The sequence below is a fragment of the Temnothorax nylanderi genome, unplaced genomic scaffold, assembly GCF_030848795.1.
Source record: "Temnothorax nylanderi isolate EJ_2023f unplaced genomic scaffold, tnyl_v1.0 TNYL_tig0041_pilon, whole genome shotgun sequence".
Lineage (NCBI taxonomy): Eukaryota > Metazoa > Arthropoda > Insecta > Hymenoptera > Formicidae > Temnothorax > Temnothorax nylanderi.
Genome location: NW_027249103.1, coordinates 711,403 through 723,194, shown reverse-complemented (window position 1 = coordinate 723,194; position 11,792 = coordinate 711,403). Strand labels below are relative to the sequence as shown.

At 37.2% G+C, this 11,792-nt stretch overlaps 2 protein-coding genes and 1 long non-coding RNA gene across 5 annotated transcripts; all 3 read left to right on the top strand.

Moving 5' to 3' along the window:
* Positions 1–50: 50 nt before the first annotated feature.
* Flash (FLICE-associated huge protein) lies at positions 51–4,255 on the top strand. Of its 2 annotated transcripts, none has more exons than XM_071704410.1 (4): positions 51–191; positions 970–1,142; positions 1,210–1,619; positions 1,892–4,255. In XM_071704410.1, the coding sequence occupies exons 1-4, from the start codon at positions 129–131 to the stop codon at positions 4,195–4,197; spliced, it is 2,952 nt and encodes a 983-aa protein (XP_071560511.1). In that variant the 5' UTR covers positions 51–128; the 3' UTR covers positions 4,198–4,255. The 2 variants fall into 2 exon arrangements, with proteins under 2 accessions (XP_071560511.1, XP_071560512.1); XM_071704411.1 differs by having other exon boundaries at positions 82–222.
* Positions 4,256–5,807: 1,552 nt separating this feature from the next.
* LOC139771556 (novel acetylcholine receptor chaperone) lies at positions 5,808–11,608 on the top strand. Of its 2 annotated transcripts, none has more exons than XM_071704423.1 (4): positions 5,808–6,237; positions 9,591–9,762; positions 10,148–10,254; positions 10,327–11,608. In XM_071704423.1, exons 1-4 carry the CDS (start codon positions 6,127–6,129, stop codon positions 10,438–10,440), a joined length of 504 nt encoding a protein of 167 aa, XP_071560524.1. In that variant the 5' UTR covers positions 5,808–6,126; the 3' UTR covers positions 10,441–11,608. The 2 variants fall into 2 exon arrangements, with proteins under 2 accessions (XP_071560524.1, XP_071560525.1); XM_071704424.1 differs by having other exon boundaries at positions 5,809–6,237; positions 9,591–9,729.
* LOC139771558 (uncharacterized) lies at positions 7,375–8,532 on the top strand. Its single transcript, XR_011717923.1, has 2 exons — positions 7,375–7,877; positions 8,085–8,532. It is a non-coding gene; the product is annotated as an uncharacterized lncRNA (long non-coding RNA).
* Positions 11,609–11,792: the final 184 nt, after the last annotated feature.

The following is an 11,792-nucleotide window of genomic DNA, read 5'->3' as shown; positions in this document are numbered from 1 at the left end:
TTCGTGCTCCGTGAAAAAAGTGCAATAACTGGAAACAGCTGTGGTCAGCTGCGATCTTGTGATAGTTTCAGCGATGGCACGCGGCGGTGGTGTTACGACCGCCTGGTTATGATAAATAATCGCGGAAAATGGAGGATGACGTCGATATTTATGCGGATTTACCGAGTCTCGATTTGAATCCCGTGAAAAATGTGAGAGTCACCGACGAAAATTCTATTTCTGGTTAGCGTGACTTTGTCGTTGCGCGACTCATGTTGCACTTGCGTACGAAGATAAATAGCCTTTGATTTTAGAAGAATATAGAATATATAAAGGATACGAAGTAGTATAGGCTAGTTCGTGCTTGTATTACTTGTTAAAGAATGCAATTGTGCTCCCAATTCTAGTTCGATAAGTGACATAACCTGCACGCATGCCGATATAACCTATAAAGCGTTTCCCGCGCGCGCTATGAAATTGTATTCGCGTGTTCTGTCACTTTGGAATTATATTTCTCGATTGTGCGAATTGTTCTTGATATTCGTGTTAAAATCTATCGTATTTGTTAAATGCATTGTTTAATTACGTGAGAGAATTTTTCATCATTTTGTTGGTTTGTTTGCTATCATTGTTTTGTGGAATATGCATTTTTAAATAGTTTTTTTATTTGTTATTTGTTTACAAACTGCGTAAAATACGAAAGTTTAAGCACAATAAGATATACTTAAGAATTCCTTTAAACTCGTAGAATATTATTTTATATCAAATTTAAGATTATCTTTAATGTACGTAAATATTATATACGTAACTGTGCGCTCTACAAATTATTTCGTTCAAATGAATAAAGATTAGATACTTCAATTTAATCTAGTCAGTTGTGTATGCAATAATAATTTATAAGAAAGAAGTTTTTACTTACTGACAAGTTACGTATGCCACTGATGTAAAATCTATGAAATAATAAGTTGATGCTTTTAAATTGTTATCAAGGACCAAGATTGTAACTGCAAGGAATTGAAGAAAGAGCTTAGTTTACTCGTGAGCAAATTCGAAAATATTCAGAAAATTAAGGCAAATTTGGAGAAGAATCTGTCTTCCTTACTCAAAACTGCAAAAGCTGAAATTTCACGGAAGGATAAGATGATAAATGACCTCAGGAAACAGTATGAATTTTATAAATTGTAATATTGACAAACGTTTCTGTTTCTAATGTTATCAAAATGTTTACAGGTTGGACGATGTAACCTTTAGAAGGAGCAACAGGAGTGAAGCTTCAGGTTCTTCTACTCATAGATTACCGCGTCAACATACTGCAAAGTATGAGAATGTTCCCTCGACGCATTCACAGGAAAGTGAAACTGAATCGCATGAAATTCAATTCCATCACGACGACTATAAAAGTAGGAAGCCACAGACTGATGTTAACCGGATACCCACATTGTTTGGGGAAAGATTACAAAAAAGACTTATGGAGAATGAAGAGGAGGAGAAAAAGCAAAAGGCAATATTAAAGCTTGGTGTGGAAGTTAAATCAGCAGATATTCCTGAAAACAACGTTGTGGAAAACGATAAGGAGATTGGATCTCAATTCGGTACAAACGACAACAATGAATCTAATATCGAACGATGTTCTAATTCAGGTAGCGTAAACTTTACTTTTTATGCGATTGTATACATGTATCGTGTAAGCTTGTATAGAATTATAAAACAGTTTTTTAATTGTTATATAACTTTTTATCTAACATTAAAAAATTCTGTATACCTTCATATTAAAATATATATCATACTTGTTAAGTATCTTGAAGAAAGTATGCAAATTTTAGAATTCATACTTAGACATTAAGTAAAACACGAGTAATATACTCGTTAGTTTGAAAATATAGTAATTTATTACAAAATAATCTTGTTGCAGAACCCCCCGACAGAGAATCGTACAAAAAGAAAAGGACGAATGAAGAGGATGATACACGCAGACGTAAGCGTTTAAAAATTGAAAATAATGAAGATAAAACTACGACCGAAGAAACCGATTACAATTACCTTACACGGTATGCTGTAACAGACAATTCTGCGCAATACGAGAACAAAGATGGTCCCGTAAAATTCGAAAATCGGCCGAATGCAGGACATTCTTTTAAAAAAGAAGTTCCATTTTGTACTGGACGTAGAGCCTCTTCCGAGTATCGAGACACGAAACAGGATCGAAGTTGTACAAATGGATGGAGAAGTGATTCGAAAAATAATTCAACAAAGGATCACGACAGTTCCAATGTCAAGAACGATCTTGTTGATAGTTTAAGAAATTCTCGGACGTCAAATTATGTTTCAGAAAGATTTAATAATAGTTATAAGAAGAATGAGTATGGTCACAGACATAGTCCGCCTAGAAGAAGAAGCTACTCTAGAAGCAGGAGCGATTATGAGAGTTCGAGTAGTCATCGTTTACGTGAAAGATCCAGTAGGACATATAGAGAAAAGAAGTATGATGATTATATATACGATAGCCGATACAAAAACGAGAGATTAAAGAAAAACTACGAGAGCGAGGAAAGTGACGGGAAAACGAGATATAGGCGTGGAGAACGTGACGTTCTACGGGACAGATCCAGATACTCGAGTGACGTTGAAGACAGAGAAAGCAGTAGCTCGTATAAGAATAAGAAGTACGAAAATCACAGAATAAAAAAGGAAAAAGAAAATGTTTTAAATGATAAAAAATTACACGAAAGTAATAAAGCTGCAGCAGAAACTAATTCCCGAAAGTCTTCTAGTCGAACAAATAGTGCTGGGAAAATTATTGAACACAAAGAGAAAAACGAATCAAAGATCAAATCTAAAAATTCGATAGAAAACACATCCGTATGTGTCGCAATGAAAGATTTGGAAGAAGGCGAAATTTTAGACAGTCCTGAGAATAAAAATAATTCTATAAAAATATCTAAAGATAATAAAATGGAAGAAAATAATGTAAAGAGCGTTTCAGTTGAAGATAAAAATGAAGATATTTCTGTAAGTGTATTCATAGATGATAAATCGATACGATTTAAAAATGATGTAAATAGTACAAACCAACTGGAAGTGGCGGATATTAGTACAAAAGAAATTGAAGTAGCGCCATATCTGCAACAAAATTTGAAAGATTGCGGAGAAGTAATTCAATTAAGTTCTAGCAAAAATGATGAAATATATAATTGTAGAAAAAATGAAGACACATGCAAATCTCATATTAATAAAGATTTAATGGATTCTGTTGCTCAGAATATTGGAGCAATTGAACAAGTGCACGACAGTGATATTGACGGTAATGATAAAAATGACGCTGATAAAACATCAAAGGATTTTATTATTGACACTATTACTGAAACTGTTGTTACTGAAACTGCCGTTACTGAAACTGCTGTTACTGAAACTGCCGTTATCGAAACTGCTGTTACTGAAATTGCTATTACAGAAACTGCTGAATCTGCTAAAATCAAAGAGATGACTGCTGATATTGAAAGTGTCACTAAAATCAAAGAGTTAGATGATTCTAGTAATCAATTCGAAAGTGCTACTAAAAAGGAGGAAATAGACAATCCCAATATTGAAAGTGTCGTTGAAATCACAGAGGTGAATAATTTTAATATTGATAACAGTATCCATAAAATTGATGGCGATGAATTAAAAACTTCTACCGCTAAAGTTGTTGCAAAAGTGGAGGCTGTGCTTAATTGTGATATTGAGGATAGAGATAAAAGTCAAGCACCAATCGAAAGCGAAACTTTTCATCAAATGTCAAGTAAGAGCAACGTCGAAACGTGCCTCAACGATCATAATTATGTTCAGAGTCCTTCTATCGATGTCTCGGATCTCGGTGCAACGAAAAAGTCGCCTTTGAAGTCGGAATGTGGTGAAGCTGTTCCGGAAACAACAACAACAACAACGTCAAAGGAAACGAAAGCGGAAAAAACAATCAATGTTCAATCGGTTAATAGTGTTAACAGGACAGTGTCGTCTACAGTGAAGAATAAAAAAGACCAGCAGAGCAAAGGGATATTAATTTCGCATCGTCGAAAAGCCGTGACACTGAGCGACAGTAACGCGTCTATGACCGTCCTGATGAACACGAACACAGCGAAAACGTCTTCTGTCATTAAAAATTGTAACGACAACGATTCTACTTTGAAGCCGCGTGCCTGCAAGACATCGCGAGTGACTGCAAAAACAACATGTAAATAATCATTGTACAGTTCTTACGCTTATAAGAGGTGTATTAATAAAGCTGGATTCATAAGAGCGAGAAGTTGAGAACACAGAAACAGTTGGAAAATGTCGTCGTGCAAAATGGTATGATATTTTTCAGTTAAGTTTCTTGTCTTAAGCTTTAATCTTTCGTTCACTTTTCTTCAGACGAGACGATGCGTAAGTGAATTTAATTTAGTTAGAGATAAAACAATGACTCGAGTGGATAAAAGTAAAGGAAATATATTTGGAGCCGAAGACAGGAGTAAAATGTACCGTTATATTCCCTACGGGAAATCATAATTTGTTTTTATCATAAAGTATCTTTTTCTATTTGTTTGCGCTTATCCGAAAATTCGGTACATCACACTCTGCTGGGTCGTCACGTAATAAAATGACTTCGACCAAGCTCCGATTAACTCAGATTAATTTTATCCATGTTGATAGAATGAATTCTAGCTTGTCTTTGCACATGCCGCAATAAAATACTTTAATTTATTATCTATTCATATTTGCGCTTCTCCTCTGTATCTATTTTCAGATCAGTCACTTCTCACTATATTGCTTCTCGCTTTTGATTCAGTAACGGTACCTGTCTTACTCTTTGCATTTTCTACATTCTTGGCACAAGCATGGTATCCTCATAAACTTTTTACTGATATTTCTTAATATTTTCTTCAATTGCTAATTAGGTATTATTTATTCTACGACTCCATACATCTCTGTATATGTATGTATATATTTATATATTGGCGCTTATGATCATCTTTGCATATTATTAATACAAAATCATCTATTTATACATACAATTTGTCATTATTAATATTATTTTATTGTTACATTAATTACATTAAAGATATAGGTTTAATAAAGTTTGAAGCAGCATCATTGCTAATGCCTCATCTTGGTGCTACTTTTTACTATTTACTATATTCACTTTCATGTACAACATTTCATCTCTTCTACACTTCTCTTCTCCTACAATAAAGTTATTAAGCTATTATTATTAATGATACGAGCGTTACCCGACAAATTAATCTGTGATTAACACATTGACCGCCGGATAACTCGTAGTTGTGGTGATCTACGGATGGATCTACGGACCAGCTACTCACCGAATCGATTTTTTGGAGGAGAAGATAAAATTTTATTCAGTTTGAGATGAGGAATAAATATAGTTAAGTAACTATTATTAAACGATATAAAATGTTGATATTAAATTGGTGTCGGTAGCAAAGTTACCTAATTTACAGTGATGGTAGTCAACATGTCGGGTTAATCGGAGCTCGGTCGAAATCGGCCTAGGGGTCGATCATGTATCTTGAAAAAAAGGTGAAAATAAAAATTACAAAAGTAAACAGATTTACTAGATCGTAATTTTCATTTCTCTTCAAGATTCATGATCGACCCCCCCGAGCGAGGGGGAGCATCCAACATCGATTGGCGCGGAAGAGAAGAGAAGCGAAGCGGCCGCGGCGTCGCCGTTATCGATCAGAAAATAGCCGGCGCGACGACGCCGACGACGCCGATACGCGCGCGTCCGCCGCGACGTCACCTCGGGGCTCGGGGGGGGGGGGGGGGGGGAGAGGGACGTCGTCCGTGCGCCGCGCTCCGGCCTCAGAGCCCAGAGGACATCGGGATGATCCGCGCCATGGACGTCGTCGCCGTCGCTGTCGCCGTCGTCGCCGCGGCCGCTTAAACTCGCCGACGCTCGACGCCGAGCATGTGCCCCTAGACGCGCCCTCGCCGCCGTCGCTGCCGCCGCCGCGCCGGTCCTCCGCCGCGCCGAGGCCGCCGAGAGCGTGATCCGCGCTCAGTCGCGGCCGTCCGCGCCGCGCTCGCTTCCGGCGAACTCCGATCGATCGGCGGCGTTTTCGCAGTTTCCCACGCGAATACGCGATATACCGATATACCTAGGCTGTCAAGATGGGCTCGATAGTGCTCAAGTCGCTCTCGGTGCTCCTCGGCATATTCTTCGTCTTCGTCGGCACGATGAAGCTGACGTCGCACATCAGCAAGGACCTGCACAAGGACCTGGTAAGTTCGCTTCCTCGCGACCGACGAATCGATCGCTCCTTTTTGCCTGTGCGATTAAATTACATTTAAACGAGATAATATATCCAGCGACTATACACGCAGGAACGATAAACCGGCGATTTCAGCGACTCGATAAATGGATCGAATTTATAGTCAAAATTGACTGTTTATATAGTCATGGTTGAAATTACCATTAGGTTTAGCAATGGCGAACTGACAGGTTCCAACGAGACGCGAAGCTGATGAAGTTACCGTCCGCTGCGGTTCAATATCCGTCGGAATTAGCAACTGATTCAATTTAATGTCGTTACGTTTAACAGGATTAATATCGTTATGCGTCGTTACGTTTAACAGCGTTGAGGTCGACGGACGAGAAACGATTTAGTCGCTGAAATTAGTACTGCTTTTATCGCGTCAAGTAGTCCCAATTGTAGTCTTATAATTGCTAAATTAATTCAAAATTAATAATTGGCAGCGAGCGTCGCGCGCAAACTTTCGCCCGGGGATCAACAGTTAATCCGATCGATCGAGATTTCTCTTTACACAATTAGATCTCAATGGTCGTTCGTCGATTTATCCACAAACGAGTGCTGCAAAACATAACTCGATTAGCAAATTATTAACATTGATGCTGTTAAATAATTTATCTGATTAATGTCCATTTCTATCAACGCAGATTAACTTTAATCTCGGTTCAATTTACCTTTCATCTTTTTCTAATTTTAAGCGTTAGATAAAGATAGAAAGTAAGTTAAACCGAGATTAAAGTTAATCTACGTACATTGGTAGAAATGGACATAATATATAATTAATAATAAGCGAAACTGGACCAATATGAATCTTACAATTGTCAATTAGAGAAGATGCGATTTCCGATCGGGCTGGGGATCTTGGTAATAATATTTTATATTTCTGTGTGAATTTTGTATACCTTTTTCAACTCAGCAAACTCTGCGCGCCGATTATTTCTGTAAGGCAATTTATTGGCGAAAAATATCGCCAAGTCAGAGTTCGAGAATCTGGACCTTCCTACAATCCCTACAACCCCAATGATTAATAATTAATTAAATCATAAAAAGAAATTATTTGACCGCCTCTAGCAGACTGACAGGCTGGACGCCATTCATTGTCACGTCCGTCATCTCCTTGTCTTATGTAATTTTGCGGACGTCGGTGTCGACGTCGGTGCCAAAGTGGCTAACGCCGCGAGTGCAGGTCCCCCCCGCGTATCACGTCCGGTCTGTCACGACCCGGCTTTGTTATGTAATGTAACATTTACGTGGGCTCGGAGCTTACCGCCGCTACCCTTGGTTCCGCCGATATAACGCGCGCGCGCGCGCGCGCTTACGGCGTTTCCCCCTTGTCGGCCGAAGCTCCCGGCGCCCCCCGTTCCCACGGTGCTCGTTTCCGGATTGTTAACGCTCCAGAGATGAAAAAAAAAAAGAACTCGACGGCAAATACGAATGACACGGTTCGCTACGTTTATCGGGTTAACGTTTGGGCGCACAGCCTCTTCCTCGGAAAAGCGCGATGAAAGGCCGCGATTGATCCAACGAACTTTATTAACCGAATTTTTTCTTTTTCAAAACGAACGACGTAATTTTACAAAGGGATGAACCACGTTAAAGTCGATCTTAAAGGTGCTGTATAAAGTGATTTTTGGATATATGTCTAGGATTGTCTAAGAAAAAGCGGTTGAACTTGGTCTCGCGTGAATCAGAATAAGTAAAATGTATCGGCAATCGCGCATGTGTCAGACGATACATGAATATTGCAATTAATTTTCTAATTAATTTATTATTAAATTATATTATTTATCCTTTTTATTCTTCCCTGATCTTATCCAGACGTCTACGAAAGTTTACATAAAAGATAAAAGAACGCTGAAGCTCTACATTTTATAAGTACAAACTACGCACCGTAAAATGTTAATAAAAATGAAAAAAAAAGTTCGTACAAATTATGAAAACCAGCTCACGAGTCTATCACAATGAGGTCAAGGGCATCGAGGAGGAAAAAAATACAATTTTTTGAAACCTGGTCGATTGTAAGGTGCGACACATACCGTGTCACCCAGCTCGTTATAGACGGTATAAAAATACACGTACGCTCGATAACGTATAGTAGTATACCGAGTCGTATTAGAATATGTGCTCTGCAGGTGTTAAAGATTGAACACTGATACGGCCACGTGGAAACGCACAATGGTCATTAGCATACTTTTTGTCAAATCTGAAATATTTATCGATAAAAAATTATTATTTGTAGCAAATATAAAGTGTTCTTTCATTGTTAGCCTTTTGTCTTTTTATCAAAAGCTGATCTTCCTTTTTTTGTACCATTCCGTAAGAAAATGTAGATCTTGTTTTACAAAAAGGCATGTATTTGTTCTATATTTGTATCTTGATTTAATGAAATGATGCTACGTACCTCGCGTACTGTTACGTACTTAGTGTTACGGCTTGATATGACATTTTAATTCCGTAAAGCACGGACCGTCGGTGTGTGTCATTCCGCTATTTCAGTATCTCCGACATTGCCCAACGAAAGTGATATTAAGGTAAACATCGGTGCAGATTGCTTGGTCAACCGCCAATAAGCTCGCTAACTCGCTGGCGAATGATATTTATATACTTCGCGTATTAGAACAAGTCAGGCTTTCTTCAAGTCCTCGAATTGTCTGGGGCTGCCAAAACGGGCTCCCGATTATTTCGCCACTATGTAAATTACTGTGCAGTAAAAACAGAGTTCAGTAACAGTCACTTTAGAGATGAATAATGAGACGTATTTTTCATCAAAATTTGAAATAATTCTTTTCTCTATCGACATTTAATTGTATGCTACACATTCGAGTAATTTTTAAAACGTCAAACATCTTTTAGCGTCAAACATCTTAATTCTCGAATCTGTGCTTCAAATGAGAACCCGGGAAAACATTTTTCCTGTATAAATATATAAAAAATATGTCCATATACCTATGTTTTCTTTTTCTCGAATTATACTAAAGGTTCACCTAAAATCAAACGAAGAATATACGATTTGTTATTTATTCACTTCCCTTGTTTGCCAGCGCGATTCGTCAAAAAGCTTACTTTTTAACCAACTGCAATTCAAAAGATTACTTTTGATATTTTTCTTAAAGGAACAATTATTTAAATTTTTGACAAGAGATATCGCGACATATGTTAAATTCATCTATCAGCGAATATTATATATTCTTTATGCATTTAATTCTAGACGTATAATTAAGTAAATAAATAAATAAATATAATGAAGTAGTCTCATTTTTTTTATTTTCTATTATTTTCACTGAAGAAGGCTATTAGGATTTTTATGTTTTTTTTTTGTTTCAGAGAAAGGAATATGTCAAGTATGCAAAAGTATTCCCGCTCTCGGGAACGCTTGACTTCAAGGTACCCAGCAAGTGGTACCGAAGAGTCGTCGGCTCGCTCGAGATCATCTGCGGCCTCGCCATGGCGATTATTCCAAGTCGTAGGTGCAAAAGACCAACCACCTTCTTTGATCGTAATAGCCTCCTTTCGCAACAACTTGTTCTGCTGAATTATCAGTTTTGCAAATTCTCAGTTTTGTAATGCCGTTAATACCGTATCGCCAATCCCATCAATTCTTGACGCCAGAGATTGTCTTATCATAGACATTTACTATCACAAACGTTTTGCGGTCTTTGATTGCCCACCTAAGTCCTTAAATAGGTATTAAATGCCAATTTTTATAGAGACTCGTATTCGATGAATTTCTATTTCCGCAGATTCCGCAGTCCGCACACTGACTCTTCTCCGCACTTATTATCCCGCACAAATTCTTAGCTTCAATCGCCGCACCATAGAAATTGCCGTATTCGATAAACGGAGCTGGTCCATTGTAGTAATCATCTGTAAATTGTTTTCAGACAAAGTTAAAAACTTATCGAACACAGTACTGCTTCTCTTGATGCTGATGGCCGTGTATTCTCACTACATGGTAAACGACAAATTCGAGAGGATCGCCCCAGCACTGGTGAGTGATTAATCAACGTTATCGTCGCTGTATGCGTTTCGCTGTAACTGTAAATTGGAAAATTGGTTTCAGGTATTCTTCTTCATGCTCACGGGGCGACTGGTGATCGACTGGCAGCTCAGGCGAGAAGACGCGCAATCGGTGACGGCGAACGGTGTCGACGATAAAGCTAAGAAGCAAGACTGAGCGGGATTACGGTTGGAAAACGCGTTGTCTGTTTTCACTTCAAACCACTTGATTCCGCGATTTCATTTCTGGAACACTGATTCTGAGGAATATTAGTTTATTTATTTCAAACGTAGACTCTCTCGTTCTCATTCTTTCAAAAATGAAATTTTTATCTCAAAGCACCGCCGTTATTCAATATATCTTTCTGGATTCTTTTTATATATAAAGATTCGATATGCAATACAAAAACTTTGTAATATGTAGGAAGAAAGAAAACGATGATTTGGGATTCTCTGGATTAAATTTGTAATAGTTCGTCCCACAATATCAGTCCATTGCATCAATGTCGATTGTCGCTGGTCATGATCAAAGAAATTATCTCTCTCTATTTATATAACAGTTAAGACAATGATGCAAAAAGAGACTAAATATCGCTAATAAATAAACTATATCAGTGAAATTAATTTTAAAAATAAATCAGTTTGGTCGATTTATTCTAGTTGATAGTTTTCTTTGGCCGTTTTCTGAACGCACTTTTATCGATAAATGCGCGCATTTATTTCTGAGATGCTATAGTATATGTAACGTGAACTATAGCATCTCAAAAGTAAATATGTGCATTTATCGATAAATGTGCGTTCAGAATATGGGCCTTTGTCTCTTTTAGTACTTTTTAAAACCGTAACATAATGGCTATCACACGCGACAGCTATATAATTAATAATATAAGACATACAGTTGTAATATAAGCAGCTATATAATATAAATATATATAGGAAATTATAATATAATTAGTTAAATTAGAGATACTCTTATTAAACAGCTACAATATAAATAAATGTATAATATATGAAGAACTATGATATATAATCATAAGAGGCTATAATATAAACTAGCTGTAATGTAAACAGAGAAAGAAATTTAATCTGCTACGCGTAATATTAATCGACATTGATGCGACCAATCCTCAATGACACTAGCTTAAGCACGAGGTACTAACTGCCACTTGAATGAATGTGCTCTTATATGTACCGTGCGAGTGTGCGTGTATGGAACATATAGAAAATGTTTCTTAGTAATTGATACATATGTGCGCACTAGCTTTAATTTATTTCTTAAAATCTCCACGTGCGAATAACGAGTGTGATCGGACAATTTGATAAATAAACCAAAATTGTGAAACTCAGAGACTTTTCTCTAATTATTATTTGATACCCAATTTGATGGTTGTTTTCATGTCAAATAATATTCAGATTTTGAGCCACGGCAACAATTTATGGAATTTACGTGTTTTAAAAATATTTGAATCGATATTTTGTTATATATAACAGTCATAATATAATTTTTATAAATTGAAACATTTGTCTCTT

Bases quoted from the DNA above. Each gene is read 5' to 3' on its own strand.
- Flash (XM_071704410.1), top strand. From the start codon at position 129: ATGGAGGATGACGTCGATATTTATGCGGATTTACCGAGTCTCGATTTG. The intron at 192-969 runs GTGAGAGTCACC...ATTGTTATCAAG, and splicing joins ATTTGAATCCCGTGAAAAAT to GACCAAGATTGTAACTGCAA. The intron at 1,620-1,891 runs GTAGCGTAAACT...ATCTTGTTGCAG, and splicing joins CGAACGATGTTCTAATTCAG to AACCCCCCGACAGAGAATCG.
- LOC139771556 (XM_071704423.1), top strand. From the start codon at position 6,127: ATGGGCTCGATAGTGCTCAAGTCGCTCTCGGTGCTCCTCGGCATATTC. The intron at 9,763-10,147 runs GTAATAGCCTCC...AATTGTTTTCAG, and splicing joins ACCAACCACCTTCTTTGATC to ACAAAGTTAAAAACTTATCG. The intron at 10,255-10,326 runs GTGAGTGATTAA...AATTGGTTTCAG, and splicing joins AGAGGATCGCCCCAGCACTG to GTATTCTTCTTCATGCTCAC.